The 23622-nt window shown below is 39.8% G+C and overlaps 2 protein-coding genes across 3 annotated transcripts in view; one reads left to right on the forward strand and one right to left on the reverse strand.

The window, feature by feature from the left end:
* On the forward strand, positions 1-11307 carry dnajb2 (DnaJ heat shock protein family (Hsp40) member B2). 2 transcript variants are annotated; one of them, XM_017470484.3, is made up of 11 exons: positions 10-400; positions 1113-1201; positions 2523-2632; positions 3498-3551; positions 3637-3753; positions 3952-4062; positions 4510-4627; positions 4899-4969; positions 5132-5419; positions 8261-8324; positions 8778-11307. In XM_017470484.3, exons 2-10 carry the CDS (start codon positions 1137-1139, stop codon positions 8287-8289), a joined length of 963 nt encoding a protein of 320 aa, XP_017325973.1. In that variant the 5' UTR covers positions 10-400; positions 1113-1136; the 3' UTR covers positions 8290-8324; positions 8778-11307. The 2 variants fall into 2 exon arrangements, with proteins under 2 accessions (XP_047011878.1, XP_017325973.1); XM_047155922.2 differs by lacking the exons at positions 8261-8324; positions 8778-11307 and having other exon boundaries at positions 1-400; positions 5132-7895.
* ptprna (protein tyrosine phosphatase receptor type Na) overlaps positions 10618-23622 on the reverse strand; it is a 25988-nt gene continuing 12983 nt past the window's right edge. Inside the window, exons 12-23 of the mRNA XM_017469052.3 lie at positions 23392-23456; positions 16570-16779; positions 16052-16264; positions 15560-15707; positions 15295-15368; positions 15053-15130; positions 14773-14892; positions 13066-13232; positions 12354-12407; positions 11694-11758; positions 11530-11603; positions 10618-11370 (exon numbers count right to left, since the gene is read on the reverse strand). Coding sequence (XP_017324541.1) covers positions 11299-11370; positions 11530-11603; positions 11694-11758; positions 12354-12407; positions 13066-13232; positions 14773-14892; positions 15053-15130; positions 15295-15368; positions 15560-15707; positions 16052-16264; positions 16570-16779; positions 23392-23456 — 1340 coding nt within the window. The 3' untranslated portion in view covers positions 10618-11298. The remainder of the gene's footprint in view (positions 11371-11529; positions 11604-11693; positions 11759-12353; positions 12408-13065; positions 13233-14772; positions 14893-15052; positions 15131-15294; positions 15369-15559; positions 15708-16051; positions 16265-16569; positions 16780-23391; positions 23457-23622) is intronic.

The raw sequence follows: 23622 nt of genomic DNA on the forward strand, positions 1-23622 counted from the left end.
CCCTTGTGTCAGTGGGCGGAGTCAGTGACGTTTCAAAATACTGGCATGTCTGTTTTTTTTGTTTGTTTTTTAGAGCTGTCGCTCAGCTGACGGTGACGCATCACGGCTGTAGGAGGGGAGGCACGATCGAGAGACAGATATAGAAGCGGGAAGAACCCGCACGGTCTCATAAATGACACACAGCGACCTGAGACGAAGCGTAAGAATATAACAGAATCGCGTGAGACATCCATTACATCTGTTATAGTCACTGGTGTTCGCGAAGGATCCGTGTCTTTGGCACGAGCTGTCACCCAGTGCATTCCAGCGGTTGCCTAGGCAACATAATTCAGCCTTGTTTATTTAGTGAGCGGACGAGGAGGGAAGCACCGGTCCTTCTTGGTGGACACTTCTAAAAAAGGTAATTTGCCTCTCTGGGTTAGTATAGGGACTACTGTGGATTTACGGAGTGTGTATTGGACTGCTGAAAGCATTATGGCCGGCGCGTATTTAAGCAGCGCAGCTGTCAGCGGCCATTATGGCCCAAACTAATTACAAACTTTGAGCTTGACATTAACAGCACATGGTGCCTGGCTTCCAGTTAGCTCCACACTTTGACAGGCCTCATTCTAGAGAAAATACTGTTGTACTTTCAGACAGAGAGCCCCACAGTTTGTGTTTGCCCACATAAACAAATAGAATTAATAGTAATTTCAGCCAACTGTTTGAATGGACTTATGTAATGACCTGAGGGGAGCATTGCATAAACACTGTATTTCAAAGGTACGTTGCTGTAACACTAGAGGGGTGGAACATATACGCAAAACCTCTACTAACTCAGTAAATAAAGCTATTTTGTGTCAAATAACACATTACATTGTCGTTATTCATGCCGTAGTGTATCTCAATTCAAACTATATTATAGGCTAATAATAAATAACACTGTCACTTGGCATGATTTGGATGTAAGTCACTTTGGATAAAAGCCTCTGCTAAATGAATAAATGTAAATATAAATGTAATGTAATGATTTGTGTTCCTGTTACTGACGTGTAATAACACTCGTTTTCATGACAAAGTTCATCGAGATTGCTTGTGAATTAATTTTACTTTCTATTTGTCCCTTGGTACAGTGGGTGCAGTGAGGACGGCAAGACATGGTGGATTACTATGACATTCTGGGAGTGTCACGTAGCGCCTCTCCAGATGACATCAAAAAAGCGTAACTATCCACACAACCAGGATAAAATATTGGGTCCTGTAGACTCATCATTTTCTTGGTGAAACACAGCTAAGCATGGTTATTAACCCCTTTATGCCCTGGATGTGAAGGATAGCCTAGATTTAGATTTTGCACTCTTGTAACTGTGTAAGAGTAGTAAAGAGTAGTGTGTAAATTTAGAGCCTTCTTCTGCCTGTGAAGCAAAATGAAATCACGATGAAAACACTGATAAGCCTTTGCATTTCCCCAACCAACCACATCACCAACTATATATGTCTGGTATGCAGCCTTGTTCTGGCTTGGGGCAGAGTAAATTTCCAGGCCTGATAAATGTAAAAAGAACCCTGAAACAAACTAGCTAGGTCATTCTTCATTTTTTTGTAACTGCTTTGTTCTGGTCAGGGTTGTGATGGATTTGGAGCCAATCCTGGGAGCACTAAGCACAGAGAAGGGCTACACCCTGGAGGGGCTCCCGGTCCACTGCATGTCACTATGCACACACATTCACTTGCTCATTCACACCTACAAGCCAGTGTAGCCAATTCACTTAACGCCATTTTTTTGAGAGTTGGGAAGAAACTGGAGAACGTAAAAGCAACCCACACAAACACACGGAGAACATGCAAAACACCTCATAGACAGTAACCAGAGCTCAGGATTAAACTGGGGCCCCTGGAGGTGCCAATACTACCTGCTGCATAAACAAATAATCAGATCGTTATTGAAAATTTCCTCCTTGTCCACAGTTTTGCACAGTTTGCTCATGTAGAGCAGGCCGGATCTTGGCCTAGTTGGGTCAGATTCACAGGCACTTGCAAAACTAAAGGCTCAGAGGCATTGCTTAATTTTCCTAGATTATATTTCCAACCATGTAAGGTTGCATTTAAGCAATAATTGAACTTTGGGACAAATGCAAATATTAGTGATCTACATAAGTGTTGATTCTAACAACTAGTTGATGGTTGTTTTTCACAGCACAGCTACACAGCATGACTGAGCACATTTCTGTCTTAACTTTCATGACTCATCAGTATGTAGGCACAATAGATAATGCTCAGTCTTGGACCACCATCAGGCATCTCTGCCTTGCCCGCTTAGCGCTCAAATGGAGTACGCTAACTAATGAACAAATCCTTTAAAATCCTTATTTGTCAGCATTTGATGACCAGAATTTGTGTTAGGAGTTATGTATTACATGAGTTGGTAATCTGAGAACAGAGCAGTGTGCTAAAAATGCATTGATAGAAAACTTGATATGTTCATTTGTGTGTGTGTGTGTGTGTGTATGTGTGTGTGTGTGTGTGTGTGCACGCATGTGCAGATACAGGAAGCAGGCCTTGCGGTGGCACCCAGACAAGAATCCAGACAACAAGGAGGAGGCAGAGAGAAAATTCAAGGAAATTGCAGAGGCCTATGAAGTTCTGTCAGACAGTAAGACTGCTTAAGCTGTGGCGTATAATTCATAATTATATTACATTATAACACAGCTCCGTTGAATTCTCGATTCTGATTGGCCGACAGACGTTCTGAGTTAAAGTCATGTCATGTCAAGACCACATTACATCACACACAACAACAAACAACATGTGTCAATTTAGATTTTCCATTTTTAAGTAATAATTGATGATGGGCCGTTCAATTATTAGAAAAATAATGTGCACCTGAGGCGGTAATGCGGCCATGAGGCAAAGCGGAGACTTGGTCCATTGATATGCAGTTATTTTATAGAGAGAGCAAGAAAAAAAAAGAGAGAGTGTGAGAGAGCACGTGTGATAGCGAGACAGAAAAGCCGGTGCTGTAATGTGCAGTAATGAGAAAGAAAAGACGGTGAACAATTATCAATATTTGTTTATTTATTCGTTGTATTTTGTGGAGGAATGAAGAAGTAGGCGTATTTATTTGTTCTTTTTTTATCATCATAAAATGAAAAAAAAAGAAACCCTGCAAACTCTCTTGCTCTCTGTCTCTCTTTCCAACAACTGCATATCAACACCTCAATCCTCCGTTACTAGCTCTAAAATGACATTTTGGAATTAGCAGCAGAGGCTAGAGATGGGATGTGTAATAAATTAAGAGCGTGTTAAAGACAGGAATCTGACAAATATTTCTAAATAATACATCTGAAAAATGTCTTGAGGTGTGGTAACTGTGGTATAAGCAGAATAGCTGACCTCGGTCCGTTGAATTGTTAGAAAATAACGTGCATTATTTTCTAATAATTGAACGGCCCCTCGTCAGTTATTCCTTACATAATTCTTTCCTCAAAAATGCAATGCTACATTTTCATATTTCGCAGGAAGCAAACGAGAAGCATATGATGCTTATGGCAAAGGTGGCATGCCAAGCTCAGGTGAGACTCTGTAAATGTTTATAAAAACCCATAGTACATTCTTCTCCGATTTTATATGTGTATATATATATCTTATTTTTCAAAGGCTCTGGTGGTGGCACTTTTTCCGACGACTTCCCAGAATTCAGCTTTACATTCCGCAGCCCAGACGAGGTGTTTCGGGAGTTCTTCGGAGGCCAGGATCCATTCGCTGACTTCTTCGGTTAGTCTAAGAGAGTCAGTGAATGCTTTAACTGCAGGCTTTTTGACTGCTGTTGCTGTGTTTTTTACACATCCTACAACTCTCATGAGCTTATCACATTCTCCTTGTTTTGTTATTTGTAGTGTGTATATAAATATAAATGTGTGTCTTAATAAATGTCTCATCTCTCTCTCTATCTCTCTCTCTCTATTTTTTTAGATGATTTCTCGTTTGGTGGCATGCACAGTGGGATGCGCAGCGCTTTTCATGGACACCATGGCCCCTCCAGACTTGGAACCAGCCGCTTCTTCTCATTTCCCTCAGCAGATGGTTGGGATTCATTCTGTAGTACATGCTCACAAACATGTTTTTATAGACTTCAGTTGAGCTAGATTCAGCTTATATTAATCATATAGAAAATATACTTGAAAATATACTTGAAATAACATAGTTAGTTTAATACTTTTGCTTTGTGGTCCTGCTGATAAAACTACATAAGTTTCTGTGTCTGTTTTTTTGGGCTGATTTAATTTTCACTGTGGTAGATCTCTGTGACTTTTTAATGACATTAAGCATTACATGTCAACGTTCTTTAAATGTATAAAATATTTGACATTTTGATAGAAATAAAGACACCCACAAACCATTCTGTGCACACTCACAACCCACTTATGGGTAGTGACCCACCGGTTAATTTCTAATGAATTTCATGCATACTCACTTGTTTATGGCATTAATGCTATCCTAATTAAGTAAAGGATTATGGTTCTTTTGCAGTTGACTTCACCACCTTCTCTTCTTCCTCATTGGGAGGCTTTGGGACCGGAGGGGGGAATTTTAAGTCTGTGTCCACTTCCACACGGGTTGTCAATGGGAAACGTACCACAACAAAAAAGTCAGTTTAATTCTACACACATTCTGTCACTTCATTATTGTCAACTGGTTGTTCTCTTCCTTAATAAGCCAATGTTACTTAAAGTCAGGCCTAGGGGGGGGTGTTATCTACTTACACTGTTTATTCTGAAGAAAGGTTTTTAATTAATAGTAAATATTTGCTTGCGCTTTCATGCACAAGGGATCAATTAGGTGTAAATCACTACTGTTAATATTTCTTTCTGTTCCATGAAAAGCGCAGCTGGGGATCTTTTAAATACTTCTCTTTACAGGATCAGAGAGAATGGGCAGGAGAGAACAGAGATTGAGGAAGATGGGGTTCTGAAGTCTGTCCTAATTAATGGTAATTTTTACACTCCATCCAATGATCAGCCCGTATAATCCTGACTTCTTTACATTGGGTTAAATCTGGTCAAGTCAGATCAAGAGGACCTTGCCGCTGTCACTGTAACAGATTAGAATGTGTGTAGCAGTGAGTCTAATCCAGCTGAATATGTGTTCTCAGGTGTAGAAGATGAGATGGCTCTAGCTCTGGAACTCAGCCGCAGGGAACAGTCTAGGCAGCCTCAGCAGACAGAACAGCGTCAGCTCCCTGCCAACGCTGCCCACTCTAATCTGGCCAATCACAACCCCCGAAACAGCACCCAGCGCTCCTTCAGCTCCGCCCCTTTCTTCAATTACCCCAGTGACAATGATGAGGAGGATGAAGAGCTGCAGATGGCACTGGCGTACAGCCTGTCCGAGATGGAGGCCCAGCAGCGGGCAGCCGCCTCCACCCAGGACATGATCTCAGGTGCCAGGGGAGGGCGGGGCAAGCAGCGGAAAGGGAGGGATGCTATTCACAAGCAGAGATCAGTGAGGGATGGGATACATCAGTCAGCACATGAGTCAGTACAAATCACCTGTTCACCTTCAGGGGAGAAAGAACCAGGGAAGGGAGGAGCGGGATTAGAAAAGAGTGCCAGCCCAGAGGAGGTTCTTTTAGAGGATAGGAAGGGAGAAGAACAAGTTGCCAATGGTATCGCTGTGATGAAAACCAAGAGGAAGTGTCAGTGTGTGGTGTGCTAATTCAGAATTAGAAGTAATGTTGCATCCTAGAGCAGAGGGAGGACAAGCTGTTCAACCTTGATGCATGATATTCTCAGTATTAACCCTGTTTATGGCTGCTGTGTTGATCTTAACCCTATCTGAAGTTTTGTGTAGCATGTTAAAAGAGAGATCTTTGCCTGTTTCTCACCAAGGGTAAGCCACAGTGTTAAGACGACTGTTTATATATTATTTTAGTTTGAATAACCGGACTTGTGCCAATTTATCACAGAGAGGATAGTTCTGCTAACTCATGGGCTTTATTTGAGAATGTAAATGCTTCAGAAATGGCACAGTGTACTGAAGCAGTGTAATAACAGACTTTATATATATATATATATATATATATATATATATATATATATATATATATATATATATATATATAAAATGTACACTTAAGTATTTGTTTCATACTACGTGATGTTTGGTAGTTAATCCAAAAGTATTTTGTCTTACTTCTACTATAATATTGAAACTGACACAGTGCTGAACAATGAAGTCAGTTTAAGGTACTGATCATTTGTATTATTCAGATTATGAACTCAAACTTGACTGGTGTCATTAATCAGACATATAAATGGCAGTTCTGTTTACATCTACCATAGTATGGGTGGGTTGCACCAGTAAGGATTAATCTTAAATCTAGATTAAACCAAGGTTTATCTAATAATTCTGTTGCACCAAACTTTAAACCTTGTTTAAAAATAAGCAGGCTTACATTTAAACCATCACGTTAATCCTGGATTTAATTAAACCTGGATTAACTATAATCTTGTTGCTCCATCACTTTAAACTCAGATTTTTATTTTTTTAATTGAAATTTTGTCATTCTCTCAGCCTGTATCGGTTATGCGAATGAGCGGTTAATAACGGAAGTTTAATTTTTTTTTTACTCAAAGTTTAAAGTTCACGATCCCTTTGAAGTCACTCCAGTGGAAGTGAGAGAGTTGCATTGTTGTTGTTTAGTTACACGTGAGAATTCATACATTTACACGTTTATGTAATCCGCATGCACTGCTGCAATGTTGTCGATGGTGAATCCATCATGATGGAGAAAATGAATCGCAAATGGTGGTTTTAATTGCAAGTTAGAGTTCTAATCCCTGATTTGTTAATCTGTGTTTAAAATTCAGTGGTGCAACACAACTCGATTTAAAATAAAGTCCAGATCAACAAATCCTAGATTAACTCTAAACTGTGCTTAATTTAATCATTATTGGTGCAACCCACCCTATGTCTATTAAAAGGAGGGTTAGTTGAAGATGTGTTCTTCTAGCTTTTTTTTTTTGCCACGGTACTATTTGGAGTACTTTTCAAGCGATAGTGTTGAATGTGTAGAGGAAATTTCTCAAGCAATGAGGAATTTCTCAAAATGATGCTACTATGAATGTTTATGAATGTATACTGAAAAGAGTGCAAAAACAGAATTTAGGCTGATTCTCTGTATCTAAAGATGTTTGTGCAGTAATAGAATGCCTCTTACGCTTAATGTTATTCATCATAATGATGCAATAAATCACCCCCCTCTTGTACTGTAACTACAATCAAACCTTAGGGAAACTAAAAAACACTTAACTCAAGTGCAGTGAATGTCTGTTTACAATGAACATTAGAAGGGAGATTTTGTTAATGAATGTGTTGTTGAATGTATTAGGTGTGTATCAGAATTAATCATGTGTTGGGGATGTTCAGTTCCTTGAGAATGGTATATTTGATGTGCCAATTATCATCAGTGTTGCCAAAGGTGGTAGATATGTCCTGTTGTCAGTCACCTGCTTTTCCAATATTAATTATATACATGGTCAGCAGGTATGAAGTGTTTGTAGTACCAGCAAGTTTTTTTTTTTACACAATTGTCAGATCAAGGGAACGTCGGTTCTCTTATATGCAATAGACACAATGTAAAAAATAAAAGTAAAGAAGCACATATTGTTTTTCGGACATACAGAATATTACCATGTTAAGACAGACTTTTTTTTCAACGAGTGACAATGTATGTTTTATTTTTGAATATAATCTGAAAGTCTTTGAATGGAAAAAGATGAAAAGTATTGCGTGCTCTGGTATAATTTAAGTATAACATTTTCATTTTATTTTTACACGTGTTTAATCTTTCTTGGTTTGCCTGGATTTGTCCGCACTATGAGAGAACAATAAACCTCAGAGAACAAATTTTATAATTTGTTAAACAGTCTTTTGTACAAAATGTGCTATATTTTGACCATTGATAATGCTTTACATCCCTAGCAGAGACATTCTCTGGCTTTCTCTTGTGCATTGAAGCTTGAAAGTTACTGTGTTAATTGTGTGCAACAAACACATCTAATTTCCATTTATTGTAACTCTTACTCTAAGCTTAATTCTTTTAGACTAAAACCTAAACAGATTATTTGTCTAGTATGTTATCACCATCCCCTTTGTCTGTTGTTGTGTCATGCATTTTCCTGTCAAAATAAGTCCTGTTTTTGTTTTATGTATCTTATCTGCATCTTCATTTATTTGTGATTTGGTGTGTTTACCTGACTCCCTCTCCCTGCTGTTACAGAGTCTGACTTCCAGGCCTTCACAGGCTGAGTGCTCACCATGTCCCCCCCTTCTCTCCCCCTGAGGTAAAGATTAGTTTAGCATAAACATTGAGCCCTGTACATTTTTCTTTTGTGTGCAGTATCCCCTAACACCAGATTTTTATCTCTGAAAGTGTAGGCTGCCCTCAACAATTTTTTTCACTTTAAATCTTTTAGTTGATATTTGATTTAAGTTACAATTTGTAATTGGAGTAACTCATAATGAGCTTTACCAGGTCGAGGGTTGCCTACTCCTAGTATAGTATCTAATAGCACAGTAGCATTACATTTACTGTATGTTATAATTTTGAGGATGTTTAGAGGATAGCACTATGATAAGGGAAGAATTTTATTCACATGTCTGTCCAATAGTACTCACTCTAACCATTTGCTAGTCTTTACATGTAGTGCGATGTGGCGTGCAGTAGAGAATTAAACATACATAAGTCTGTCTCAGTGACAGTACTAATGCCTCATCCATCCATGTGCCCTGAACAGGTGAAGAGCTCCCACGTGCTCTGCTCTCCCTCTGGCTCTGCTGCTGCTCAGAATCTTTTCAAAGTTTTATTTGGAAAAATACAACAAGACAAACAGGTCAATATATTTGTTAAGAATGTGTGGGTTTGTGAGTGTGCGTGTCAAAATCTCTAGATGAAAGACTGGAAATTTATTAAACAATATGCTGATGTCCATGAAGTTTGTCAAAGCCCATCTGTAGAATGTTATCATGTCTTACGTAGAAAGTTACTGGGCAGCATTTTGAGTCATGTACTCTGTTACGTATGCAGTGAATGTATGCTGTTTTTAGAGCACAAGATTCAAAATCATCCTAAAGATAAAGATGAAACATTTGTTCAATGGGTTTTTATGTTTTTATGTTTGGAAATGCATCCTGACTTGTGGAAGCTTGCAACTAGTACATGCTTACCTGTCAATGAATCCCAAAAACCTTTGATTGAAACCGAACTGAACAAAACTTGACGTTCACTACTGTGCATTCAGACACATTCAGAAAATAACACTATAAACCCTTGCTACCTTATTACATAAGAAATAAAAGATGATGGGGATGTACAGTTGTAGGAAAAAAAATAATCAATGACAGGGTGGTTGTCACTCCAGAGTTGAATATTTTTCTCTAACAAAATGTCCTGAAGTGTTTTATTCCTCTTATACTACAGCAATTTGCCAACAATTACAATTGTTAATGTATTAATGAATGACACTTTGAACTTTTATCCATTTGTGGATACATGTAATCAGGCACTTTTCTGTTATAGCAGTTTCCTGACCTACCAATAAGTCATAAATCTGGTGCTTGTCATATTAGCATATTATCAAGCTGGCATGGTGGGAAACTTACTGGCCGTTACAAAGCACGAAACCCGAGACTCCTTATACAAATATTAAATAAGTTCTAGTTACAGCCTCACTGTATGAATGATTGTACATTGTTGTTAAATAGCAACATATTTTAATCTATTTATATATTAGTGTTAGATTATGTGTAGCATGCACCATATAAGATGCTGTGAATGAGTTACTAGAGTACTGTGCAAACGTTTCAGGCACCCTATTTTATTTTTAGTACAAACTTTGTTATAGATTTTTTTTTTATTTTATGACTTCATTATCAAGTCAATACAAAAAACATTTTAGATTCATAAACATTAGTTTTCTAACACAAAATTAAATGTTTGTATGTCAGTAAAGAAAGCAGCATGTTACGTAAGAGAAAACTTTTCAGACAAAAAAAAAGCACAATGAAGGCTGCTGGATTTTGCTTCAAAAATCAGAAGCAAATGCAACAGGCATAGTCTCCAGAACAACCGTGGCTGCTTCTGCAAGATGCTCAATAAAACTTACAGCTCATTTCCTTATAAAGCTGCATTAATTGTACCGGAGACTACTATTTTTATTTTTTGTCACACCAAATATTGACTTTGTTTCATTTATTACTGTTTACTGCTCTTGTGGTATTTTTTAAATGTAGAAACATTTAATTTCATAATTTTTAAGACAAGTTTGCTCTATGGCATTTCTTTGCATGTGTATAAAACCTTTGCACAGTACTGTATATGTTACTATAGAAAAGATAATGTGTTAGAATGAGTGCATTAATATGCACCTTAAAGCTAGCACTGTTGTCAGAGCTGCTATTGTAGATAATTAAGCAGTCTTCTGACCAATCTGATATAAGAATTCAACAGCATTGTGGTATAAATTAGTTTATCACTCTTTCATCACAGTCAGCCATGTCAGTCCTGAAGCAGCCTGTATGATAATATAGTGTATGTACAAATGAAAGACGGGACAGCATAAATACCTCACACCATGCTGCTGCACCACACTACATTTAATTCAGAACAATGTAAAAATTATAGTCATATATTTCTGTTTTTTATATAATTTTTCCACGTTTGCTACAGGAATAAACAAATAGAATTATCAATGAATTATTTACAATAATCACACGACGGAAGGTCATAAAGAACACAAGGAAAAGCGAGCACATTGAGTGATGGATATTACACTTTGCGCTGTGAAACACTAACCAGGCAGTAAATTACACTCCAAAGGGAGTGTTCCTATGTTCAGGCTTTAGTACTGTACATACATATAATCACCATGTTTGCCTGAAAAGGTAACTAAATGGGTTCTGATGATGGAGTAATATTGTATTTTCTGGCAACATCCATTTGCAGGAAAAAAGATATACTTGAATTTGCCATGCTGACTTTAGGTCCATTTGTATTAGTACCTGAAGCTTATGTAATGTTTCAGCTGACCTTTTACACAGCTATGACTGATGCACACAAATCTCTGACCATTATACTGCATAACCAATGGCAAATATTTCATGTAGCCTTCCCTGCTTTTTAAATGAATAAGGCCATGGTTAGAAATGTATTCTAATATTTCTCAGGCTTGGTTCAGTCTGTGTAATTGATGCCTTGTGTGAGTGTGTGTGAGGAGAGGGCAAGATGCATATGAATAGAGTGCCACACTGCAGAATGGCTCACTGTGGGAGGGCTTTCAGGATGGCATTCACCTCCTCTGCCACAGCTGTGAGAGCAAACTCGAACTGGTCCTATAGAGACAGAATAACAACATATTATGCTACTGTACACACACACACACACACACACACACACACACACACACACACACTCATACATACATACATATATATTTATTTCACATTCATATACAATATAAACTTGCAACAAGACTGCAGTGACTTGTGTACCTTGGTGCGCACCATACTGGGCCTCTGGTCACGAATGTGCTCCAGTGTTGCAGCAATATCAATCTCTTTAACACCTATAAACACAGTGATGCCTAGTAAGTCTGAAGTATGAGAAGGAAAATTTCAGTGTTTAGAGTAGGAGTTATATTGCCTACATACTGTACCTTTCGCCATGCGGTTAAGGACCATGTCAATGAGAATGTAAGTACCAGTTCTTCCAGTCCCGTCACTGCAAGGGATCACAAAATAAATAAACCTTATTTTGTTCTGTTCAGCAATATAAGGTCTGACTACATAAACCATCACTTTAGAATTTATAGTAATATAATCTAGCTTAAATCATCTCTGTGATGAACAATATAAACAATATTGACAAAAAATGAAGTCACAAAGACCCTTGTATGTTTAGGGATCCTCAGGTCTGTGTGAACAGGTGAGAGTATAAATAATAGGTGGAGGGAACTGGACTGCCACGACTGTCAACATTTGGTTCACAAAAATGATTTACAAAAAAACCTTTAATATTTTCTTTTATTTTAGTTTTAACATACAAATAGATATGAAGCTACAAAAAAGCAACAAGTGTACTTTGTAAAAATTTTATTTTTTATTTTTATTGAACGTTAGAAATCATGTTCAAAAAGAAAGTAGAGACTAAACTGAGTAAATGAATATTGTTTAAAATATTGCTACAAAATAGATACGGGTCATTTTAACCTGGACAGAAGACAGTTTATATATGAGATACAGTACGACTGTAACAATAAGACATGAGGGTTCTTGTGTGCCCCCTTGAGCTTCAAATTGGTGTTGCATTTGTTTACCTGCAGTGCACAATGATTGGGCAGGATCGACCTCTGTAGCACTTATTCACTTTCCTGAAAGAAAATCGACCAGGCAAAACAGCAGGATTAAAATGGATTGGCCATAAAGTCATTCATTACATAAAAAAAACATGCTAGCTTTTTTTTTGTTGTTAGTTTGATTTTTAAATGCAATATGCTATTTCATTCTGAGTTATCTGTAAGATGAAAGTGTGGTGTCTAGAAGAGATGGAGAACACAGATGTCACAGCTGCCACGTTTAGAGGAGAGAGGAAGAGGAGGAAGAGTAGGGAGAGGCGATGGAGCATCCTCTCAGCCTTGTTCCTGCTGCACTCACACCTACCAATGATCATTTTTGTGACTATGCAACTGGACCGAGACTACTAGCTGCAAACCACAAAAATGACACTGGGAGGTGTGCAACGATCAGGAGCCCACCAAGCTCCATTAGCCAGAGAGAGAGAGAGAGAGAGAGAGAGAGATGGAAAAGAAGAGGAGTATAAACCAGGAATAACCCCAAGCACATGGGCAATAAAGGGAGGCAATAAAACTTTTTTGGGCTTCAGCAAGAAAGAAAGAAAGAAAGAAAGCACTGACTTAGGACTTTGACCAGTTCACCGTAACAGGATGCACTTGAATGAGTGTGTGTGTGTGTGTGTGTGTGTGCGTGTGCATATGCATGTTTATCAGTCCATTGGAGCTGTAGCAGTACCTGCGGAAGTCCAGCAGGGGGCGTGTGGAGCTGGGGATGCCGTTTGCAGGCCAGCTGAGCAGGTGGAACTGGGTCAGTGTGCGTGTCTCCTGTGTCTGCACATTCTTCAGGTAGAAACTACGCACCAGGAAGTCCTTACACCAGATGTGCTCGGACACCAGGTTCACCTGAGAGTCACAGGGACTTCCATTAAGAACTATGAAAACCATCTGGTGCTGCCACACACAAATATCTGGGCTATACTAGAGAGGTGCTGTATATGATCTTTGCTAGACGATAGATGATTACAGAAACCAGTATTCTAATTAGACTGTGAACTCAATGATGATCACGCAAGTGATGTATGTATCTAACAAACTGTACAACTACACTGGTTAAGTTTAGACAATGGTTTCTGGCAGATTTTCTCAAACCTGCTATAGCAAGTGGCTTCTTTTCCTATAAAATATTTCAGATTCCAGAGCCCTACCTTGGTACAGATTTATTTCTTAAACATTATTTAAATGTCAAGTATTATATTGTTTATTTATTAAATCCATGGAGATTTCTATTTCTGAACTTTCCGTCGACAGAACACATTAGGGCCCAGCTGACATTTATAAGCCGACTTATTGATGGGTTTTTGAGGTAATTCGGATTAAACCTATTCAATTCGAGAAGCCAGTCAAGCAGAACAATAAGAATAATAAACAGAATAATAATTATAAGAACTCAATAACAAAGTGGGTTTCAATTTCCATGGCTATAACTAACTAAATAAAAAAAATCACCAGCGGTTCTCAGAGTGTGGGCTTGGAAGCATAGCCAGAAGTTTGAGAAGCACTAGTTTATGGAAACCATTAATTGCATTATATAATCTAGTTAGAATTACTTACTATAACTAGGCATAAATAAAGCATTACAATGTATTTAAAAATGAATTTACTTGAAAGAATACTCCCTGTACTGAGAAAAATACAGAAAACCTGTTTACCCAAATCTGACTTATAATGGATGTCTAAGGGCAGCTGTTGGGGGAAGTAAGTAAACATTTATGGGAAGCATTTTTGCTTATTTATTTATCCTCTTAAGGCAGCAGTGAGACATCGCCATCTATCTCTATCTTGGGCTAGTAACTGTGTCGTGCCCCATGAGAGTCCCATATATTTTGCAACACTTAAATGAAGCACTTTACAATTCATAATTTTTCAGGAGGAAGAATTTCTGCTTATGCATCACCAATGTAGTCAACTCAGACATTTAAACACAGGATTACCTTAGTTTCAGCTTGAATGAGCAGAGGTACCACAAAACATGGAGAGTGTACAGTAAGTAACCTGACTTACTGTTTACTGGATTGCTCCAGTGTGTGAAGGTTAAAACTACATAAGAACAGCTTCAGTAAAAGCTTCTAACATGTCTGTTTCATCTCATGACACAATTCAGCAAACTGCCCTTAATTGAGTTTTGAGTAAACTAGCTTTTCTGTAATGGGCCAAAATGATTGTATAGTAATGACAGGTGCAGTGGGTGGAGGTTAGGTGGAGTACCTTGGAGTATTCTATGTATGCTATTTGTTTCCATGAGTAATTCAAATAAATGCAGGAGCATGGTTTTACAGTCACGGCTATGATTATAGAATGTATTTTTCATTTTGTGTAACTAGTTCATGTTAACGTGTCTAATCGAACTTATCCAGGAAAGACCCAGTCATGTGAGAATTTTCACCTCATAGATGTTGTATAGAGATGATCCTTCATCAGGCCAGTAACGTTCACATTGCTGTTCTCCATCCTCTACTAGAGCAGTCATCATCACGATCACCGTGCAGCCGTTCTCCCATACCATCTACAGTGTGCGCACACACACACACACACACAAATGATGTCAAAGGACAGACTGCACACAGCAGAAAATCGGTCTAACGGGCCATCTGTTTTTAGTGAGTAAATGGTTATTGAGCAGAACAGTATGAAAGTTAATTGTTAACCACTGAACTGTTACCGACCTGCCAGAAGTCAGCAATGGTGTGTGGCAGGGGGCCTTGAGTAGCGATGTAAGCAGGCATGCGTGGGTCATGGTCTATCTGTGAAGGAAAAGAGTAATGGTCTCTGACAAGGCTATTAAATTAACTACTAGGGTGGAAAATTTTTTTACTTTTTCCTCTTTAGCATTTCTGTTTATTTCCTTTGACTCTGTGTCACACATCAGCAACATTTTCAAGAGTGGACTTTCAGCTGGAGTTCTTACTATAATGCTGGCATTGATGTAGTCCTCTCTAGCGGGGTTCGTCTCCGGCTTCAGTTTCACCCGGGAATGGTCATCTGGTCACACACACACACAAACACACACACACACAGTCATTAACACAGACACAAATACTGAATAGTATATCTTCACCCAGTGGCAGAAGTCATCTTACTTCACTAAACCTGTACATTTCAGCAATTATGTATAATTACAAGCATCAGACTTAATAAAATAGAACGGAGAAGGAGTGAAAAGTCTGTCTTACAGGGGACAAAGTCAGGGTAGCGGTTCTTCTCCAGGTTGCTCTCACTCTGGGCGACAGAAACAGAGCTGGGTTCAGCCTGGTACAAGCACAGAGCCTCCCACTCCTTTAGCAGACGGTCCTTATTCTTCAGATGGTCCTCCATGTATGCCTGGAAAAATGAGGAAACGGCATGTAATCCAATTTCATTTCTAATTTGTTTATGCTTATTTTCTGAGGGCAGCAGCTGGGAAATATGGCTATATACAAAAGGATAAGGTGCAACCTAAAGCTAAGAAAAAATAAGGGTTTTTTTTAGCATTACTGATGCAGGAAGCAATTATTCTATGCAGTATAAAATATCATGCAACACTAATATGAGAAAAAGTTCAGGTTACATATAATATGTATATATGCAACAATAGTAATACATTAGTATTTTGGTTACAAATTGAGAGCATGTTCTACAGTACTGAGTTGTAAGCAGTTTTAACTAGTGATCAGAGTTCTCTGTACCAGTATCATGTGTCCGGTAGAGATGTCCATGTTGGACTGGGCAGGCTCTTCGCTCCATGAGGGCGTGCTGCTGTGAGAACTGGGACTGTGCTGTGGCCCATCGCTGAACTGAGATGACACGCTGCTCACTCGAGACGTATCCGTCCCCCTCCGTCCGCCTGGTTCTGGACGGCTAAATGAAGACTTGGCTGCCATGTGCTGCCGACAGAGCTCCTATCACACACACACACACACACACACACACACACACACACACATGTACACACACATGCAGATTTATATCTAATACATATTTACACACCTTTATTAGTTTCACTGGAGCTACTGAATAATTCATAGTAGTTACTGAATAATGTCAGATTATGCTTTAAGATTAATAAGCTGGGAGTTTAAGGACTTCCTCTCAAGCAAAAAAGTGTGCGTGTCTTCTCCAGAGTGTGGCTTATAATATTCAAAATGGCACATATATATTGTGTATTCTAATACACAGAATCATTTCTTATAAAATTCTGTCCCACCTGGTAATCAAAATGCGTCTCGGTGCCAGCCTCGGGGCCGAGGCCCAGCTTCTCTGACTCCATCTGACGAGCATGATGACGCAGACAAGCAATGGCTAAAGCAACCAACACCACCACACATACACACGCCATGGCCACCACGGTGAGGACAACGCCACGTGAGCCATCATTTATCCGTGTGGCCTGGGGAAGCCCGCGTCCCTCGCTTCTCTGGAAAGCAAGAACAAGACAGAGAGAGAGAGAGAGAGAGAGAAAACAATGGAGGGAGAATGAGACAAAGGCACAGTAATAAGATAATAATCATCAGTTAAACATTCAACATTAGTTTCAACATAAAATTCATCTGCTGAGCTGCATCTGTGTGTGCCGTATCGTGCTGCACAATTAAACAATGAAGTGGCAGTTGAGAGGAAACATACGGAATAAAAAAAAAACTATTTGTTCCCACAGCCGTTTGAACTCAAGTTTGGCACTAGAAATTAAGTGATTATTCACCAACACTCCGGGAAGTCAAAGGCAAAGTGAAACATGTCTGGAACAGCAGTGCAGACGAAGAGAGGGCATGAGAGGGTGTGTTTGGGTGGTCTCTCTGGCACACTTAACGCAGCATCTCCCCCACAACCGCGCACTATGGCTCTTTTGTCTCTCTCTTTGTTTGTGTAAACAAGCTGGATGTCAGTGCCATCATCTGCGACTAATTACTCAAGCAACACACACACACACACACACACACACACACACACACACACACGCCTGTGCACACGGGCACACAAAGCCACGTGCCAGGCCTCCTCAACTCTCTTCAATAATTAGCGAGAATTACCTGCCCCCTCCTCTTTTTTTCATAATTAACAAGTAAACAATTAAGGAAGTCCCTCCCCCTGAAGAGTAGGGTTAATCATCCAGAGATCTCTTACACTCACTTATTTACACTCACTGTCACTCTGCTATTCTCTGACTCTGTTACTTCTTTAGGAGAAAGAGAAGAAAGGGCAGAAAATGAGAAAGGGAGGGAAAAATGGTTTGGGCCCAGAGCCTCCAAACCTGCCTGTTGATGTTGCCATGGTGTCTGGGAGCCTCAGCAGGGGAGAACAGGCCATGGTGCTGCCATGGCAACAAGAGAAAGCTCAGAGTAATCAACGGCCATCAGGGAGAAAGAGAGAGTCAGGGTGAGAGAGAGAGAGAGAGAGAGATGAAGTGAGTATAAGAGAGACCGGAAAAGAGCGGGAAGATGTGAGTGGAAGCAGAACGAAGAGGATATTACCAACAGTTATTTCCTAATAAACTAAATGTACCTTAGAATAGACAAATTCTTACTCTCTATATAAAAATTAAAATAGAGAAAATGATTACCACACCTTTGTATGTTCTGCTCAATACCTTTTTTAGTATTATCCCATTATTGAAGGTGTATATTAAATATATACATCTTCATTTATCTATATTTATCTCTGAAAATAAATCAATCAAAAAATTCTTCTTCAAATATGTTTTGTTCTTCCCCCCTCCACTGTGATTAAAATAAATGCAACTGATCTGTGTCATATATATTTAAGCTCATGTTTATGCCTTTTACAAGCAAAACTGTGGAAGACAACTTAAATACAAAGATAAATAAATAAACCTGATCTAAAATGATAGATCATGCACCAATGAAATGAACTTAGTACATTGACATATAACCCCACATTTAAATTTGGCACGACTCATTGAAATAAAATCAGAAATTAGAACTGATGGGAAATACTAGTTCAGCTTACACCTGGATAAATTTGTTCACAAAACCTACATTAAAATCCCAACAGTTGGTGCGATGGCTACAACTATACCTAGGCTGATGCTGACTCTGAAGACTGGCATAAAATTGGAGGGAAAATATTACAGCGCATGCGAGGTTGTTATTATTTATTTATTTATTTTACATCACCAAGCCTAATGAATTTAACACACACTTATCCCTTACTGAATTAAACTGAATTGAAACTAAAACTGAACATGGGTGTAAAGCAGCTGTTTTACCGATCTCCCTGCAGACCAACGACAGGCTGCTCACATCCATCCGAAAGCAGGGCGTCACACAGCGGGGCTTAGGCGTGCACTGTTTTAGCAATGGGAGACGAGTGTGAATACATCCTTCTGCTTCACCACGGAAACGCTGAGGCACCCTCTCCTTTCCTCCTTCTAGCATTTCTCAAAATTCACCAACCGATTCACCCCTTTTCTTTCCTCAGTCCTCTTCACACATTTTTTTTCCACCCCCTTTTTTTTTTATTCTCCTCTCATACCTCACGATTCTCAGTCCGGGTCTATGTCCCCCTTCATCCCTCCCCGAGTTCGGCCCTTTCTCCTGAAAGAGCAGAAGAATGTTCCGGAGAGTGGATACGGGGTGTGGAAAAGGGGTTAGCAGGGGTGGGCAGCGCGCGACTGGACTGAGGGACAATGGAGAAGGGGGAAGGGAGGAGGGGATGGGGTGTGGGGTGCCTCACCTGCTACTCCAGAGAGGCCCTCGAAAGGAAGAGTGACAGGCTTTCAGAATCCAGTGAGGAAAAATGAGCTGGTTCAGGACAGGAGCACAAAGGCCCCCCAGGGTCCGAGAGGGCCAGGCAGAGAAACGAAGAGGCAGAGAGAGGGAACGAGGGAGAGTAGAGAGCAATGACACAGAGGGGTGAAAGGAGTCAAACCACAGTCATAGAGGGCAGGAGATAGAGGAGGGTAAAAGGGTGTTTAGTGGCCGATTACCCATGATACATGAGAATCTGTCTGTGTAAGAGCTGCATGCTGACCTGTCATTTGCTCAAGCATCCTACTTTACTCACTCAAAAAGATGGGGGAAAAATGGATGCACACTAAAAAGTTCAAGATATAACATCTGTTCCTTGAGAGGTGCAAGAATATTAAGCAGGGTCCCAGGACCTCCTGACCATCCCCCATAATGCACTTTGACCTCAAATGTACCCTTTAACCTTTGCCACAGAAAGGTTACACACAAATATAGTGTGTGTGTGTGTGTGTGTGTGTGTGTGTGTGTGTGTGTGTGCATGTGTGTGTGTCTGTGTGTGTGTGTGTGAGAGAGAGAGAGAGAGAGAGAGAGAGAGAGAGAGAGAGAGAGAGAGAGAGAGAGAGAGAGAGCACGAGTGAGAGAGAGAGAGAGAAAGAAAGTGAGGGTGGGTGGGTGTGTTTTTTTGGGTGATTGCAGGGGTTACGTTTGCACAGAGCTTCACAATCTGCATCACAATAGATATAGTGGTGCAGAAGTCCAGTGTGGGCCTTCGTTCAGCTCTCACTCAGTGGTTTATTATTGAATCTGAGAAACTTTATTTCACCACCTCAGTGATGCTGTCTTGTTATTTGATAGAAGCATTCAGGGCATGACTCGTCAAAATCCTCAGTGTTCTCCACACCAGGACTAATATTTTGACACGCAAGATGTCCCCATGCCCCATGATGTTGCTTTTTGCACCTAATCATGTTTTCTCTCTCTCTGTCTCTCTCTCTCCCTCCAGCTTGTTCATGTTCTGACTCACATTACGATCGCGCAGAAATTTCGGAGCAAATATCGACTAACGTGCCAAACACTTAGTGAAGCTGGGATAATGAGTAAAGATAAACGATAATCAATGTGCTAATTCCTAAACAAAAGGCATGAAAATCCAGCGAACTTCTGTGTACCTGCAACAGCTACAAGCACATTACATCATCTCACCCATGCATGCTGCTCTGTCTGGTTACTATGGCAACCAATCCACCTGACATCACCGTCCGAGATGGAGGACGAGTGCTTAACACCAGTGTTTCATTTCAAATGGATAAACACACACACACACACACGCACACACGCACACACGCGCGCACACACGCACACACACACACAAAGCACACCAGTGTCTGACACATTATGCTGATATGCATATAAAAAGAATCAACATAGAATACCATATCGGAAGACTCAATAAATATAATACTTGGCTTAATTTAGATAATATTTAATAACTTTAATAATAATAGCTTTAAATAAAGCTATTATTTCAGTAAATAAAATGCATTTAAATCTTTTGGAAAATTTTAACACCTTGTATCAAAAGTGTGCATGATTAATCTCTACAATACATCATTATATACATACATATATATATATATATATAATTCTGTTATTCAGATATTAGTCTCCATATTACAGTCTGAGGATAATCAAACTGTACAAACAGACTCTACATTAAAATACACAAAAACACATAAGTCATTAATCAACAGTCCATTAAGGCGTGGTTCGACCTCTAATTGCTGGTATAAATCAGAGTAAAGGAGCAGTGGACTGTTTGTGCTTCTTAATAATTTATGAGTCGAATCCTGGACCAGGTCTAAGCTTTATATTACTTAAACAATTAAGCATTTCCACACAGAAGCTGGTAAAAAATACTTTATCAGAAAATCATTTTGAATGACCCATTTCTGTTGTTTATTTACCAAAATAGTCTAATTAACACTGTGTGCAATTAATTATGCACAAAGCCAGACTTTTCATTTGATATGCTGCATTTAGCAAGTGGGAATAATTTATTTAATAATTACAAATTTTAGTCACACTAATGACTTTCCTTTTTCCCTTTTATATATGCATTTATATGCAGAGCGTTTCTACACTGATACTTCCAAAATATCAGACAGATTATTGTGAAGGCAAAAGAAAAAACAAAAAAAACTCGAAGATTAAAAAAAAGAGAAAGCAAAAAAGTATTATAACAATCACAGTACTATAAAATAAACTAATGAATAAATACAAACACTATGCTCTTAATTTAATGAATCCGTTTAGGGCCTACCTTAGCCTGAATCCTCAGTGGTGGAGGAGAATATTCGTTGTGAAAACACACACATGACAGAGTGTGTTAGTGCCTTTCTGCAGCATGCCAGAATAAAGCTAGACTGAGAAACATGTGAGGAGGGACGGCGCTTCTCCTCCATCCTGAACACACCACTGGAGCTTACATTTACAAGCCAGCGTGAAGTCAAAGTGCACAAAGTGGAGAAGTTAACCATGAAGAGCGCTGTCCCTAAGCATAACCTCTAAAGATGATGGAGCGGATGAGGGACAAATTCACAGAGAAAGGAGAAATCAGTGGGAAGAAAAAAGGAGGGAAGCCTACAAGCCTCCCTGAGCGGTGTCCGTCCCATATGAAGCTGAAGGCCCTGTAACCTCCCACCTCCATTCAACCTCCACCACTTATGTCACATCAAACGGTGTTGCCAAGGCGACCGCTCCACGTGTTACTGATGGCCTAGAGGGGGACGACACACTGATGCCTCCGATTGAACGGGCCCGAAAAAGAGAAGGGTTGGGGGTTGGGGGGGGGGGGGGTGTGGTACAATGCTGTGAGCATGAGGGGGGAATAAAACCACTGGAGTATATAGAAAGTCTCATGGTCCCAGGGTGGAGAAAAAAAAAAGAGTATTTAGCTAACAAACTCTGAACTGCACATGTGTAACAACCCTAAACTTTAGATAAGATGAAGTAGAGCACCCAAGAGCGCATCCGGGATTTGAGACCGAGAAGCTTTTAAATACAGCAGAGAACAAATATTTCACACGCAGGCCTTGACTAGAAATGAAATATTAAGTGTCCTTTGAATTTTTGTGCTAGTACAAAGAACATTCACTCCTCTTCAGAATGTTTCATGTGAGAGAGTGTGTGAGTAAGTGAGTGTGTGTGTGTGTGTGTTGCAGGTTGTGCTTAGCAGACAGCACAATTAACAAGATTGCTGGATAATCTCAGTAAGGTTTGCAGGGGGTACAGCTCAGCAGAACAACAAACCATGTAGATTAATTCAATTCAGTAATGAAGCAGAGAGTTAGAGAAGAGGGAGAGAGAGGGAGAGAGAGAGAGAGAGAGAGGGTGATGGTGATGGTGGGGAGGTGCAGAAGAGGATTTGGCCCTAATAATGGAGAGACAAAAAAGAAGCAGGTGCAACCAGGTCTCATTACCGAAGCAGCGAGAAAGAGGACGAGAGAAAAAAAAACGAAAGATAGGGCACAAAAGAACGACCTCCCCACACACACATGCACGCACACACATACAGAGTCATACACACATCTTTCATACATTACACATCTCAAAGCAGAAAGAGTGTCATAGCCCCTGACTGAACAATGTCGAATAATTAAAAATATGAGCAGCCGGATGCAACAAAAGACCTTCGACTGCATTCAGGGGTCTACAACAGCTGTACACAGTGAAAGGAGAGTGAAAGCGATGGAGAGGGACAAATGCTTGAATATGCACGGGCGAGCACAAAGGCCACGAGAGAAAGGGTGGGGGGAGATTGAAGGAGAGCAAGGCGGAGGCTGAGAGGAGGGGTCAGCAGCGGAGGTAACAAAAAGAGAACGGACGAAAAGAATGGCAGAGCGGAGAATGGCAGGGAAAGAAAAAGAGAGTGAGAGAGAAGTAAGGAGCAGCTGGAAAAGAAATGAAGTATTTTTCGGCGGGAGAAGGGTACAGTAGAGACAAGAGTGGACCAGAGAAAAGTGAATGAACTGCCAATTTTAAACGCACAGAGTAAATTATATTACAATGATTTGCAAGCTAAAATGCATATAAACTGCATATAGGCTTATAGATGTTGATGAACTGTAATTCTAGTGAGGCTCGAGCATGACCAAGCAATACACACGTACCAAAAAGTGAGAGGCCCAGTATGCAAAGCAATTAACACGGCGCCCAATCCCTGCACTAGTCAGCAAGAATGAAAATGTTTGAGTGCATCGTCTCAGCAGAGAAACAGACAGAGAATTAAAAGGGGGCAAAAAAAGAGAAGCAAGTGCACCCACCTCTCCCACCCCTGTCTGAATGATCTTTAGACCCGTCTCTCCCTCCAAGAAATTCTTCTCAGCCACTACGGAGTAAGAAGAAATAAAACGTGCACTCTGTTATCACTCGTATATATAATAAATATGTATATACTGAGTCATAGTCTCATATAGATTATTAATAAATATAAAAACGCCAAAAAACGGTCCCATTTAATACAGAATAACACATTTTTCCAGTAAAACCTCATA

Source organism: Ictalurus punctatus, chromosome 6, assembly GCF_001660625.3.
Source record: "Ictalurus punctatus breed USDA103 chromosome 6, Coco_2.0, whole genome shotgun sequence".
Lineage (NCBI taxonomy): Eukaryota > Metazoa > Chordata > Actinopteri > Siluriformes > Ictaluridae > Ictalurus > Ictalurus punctatus.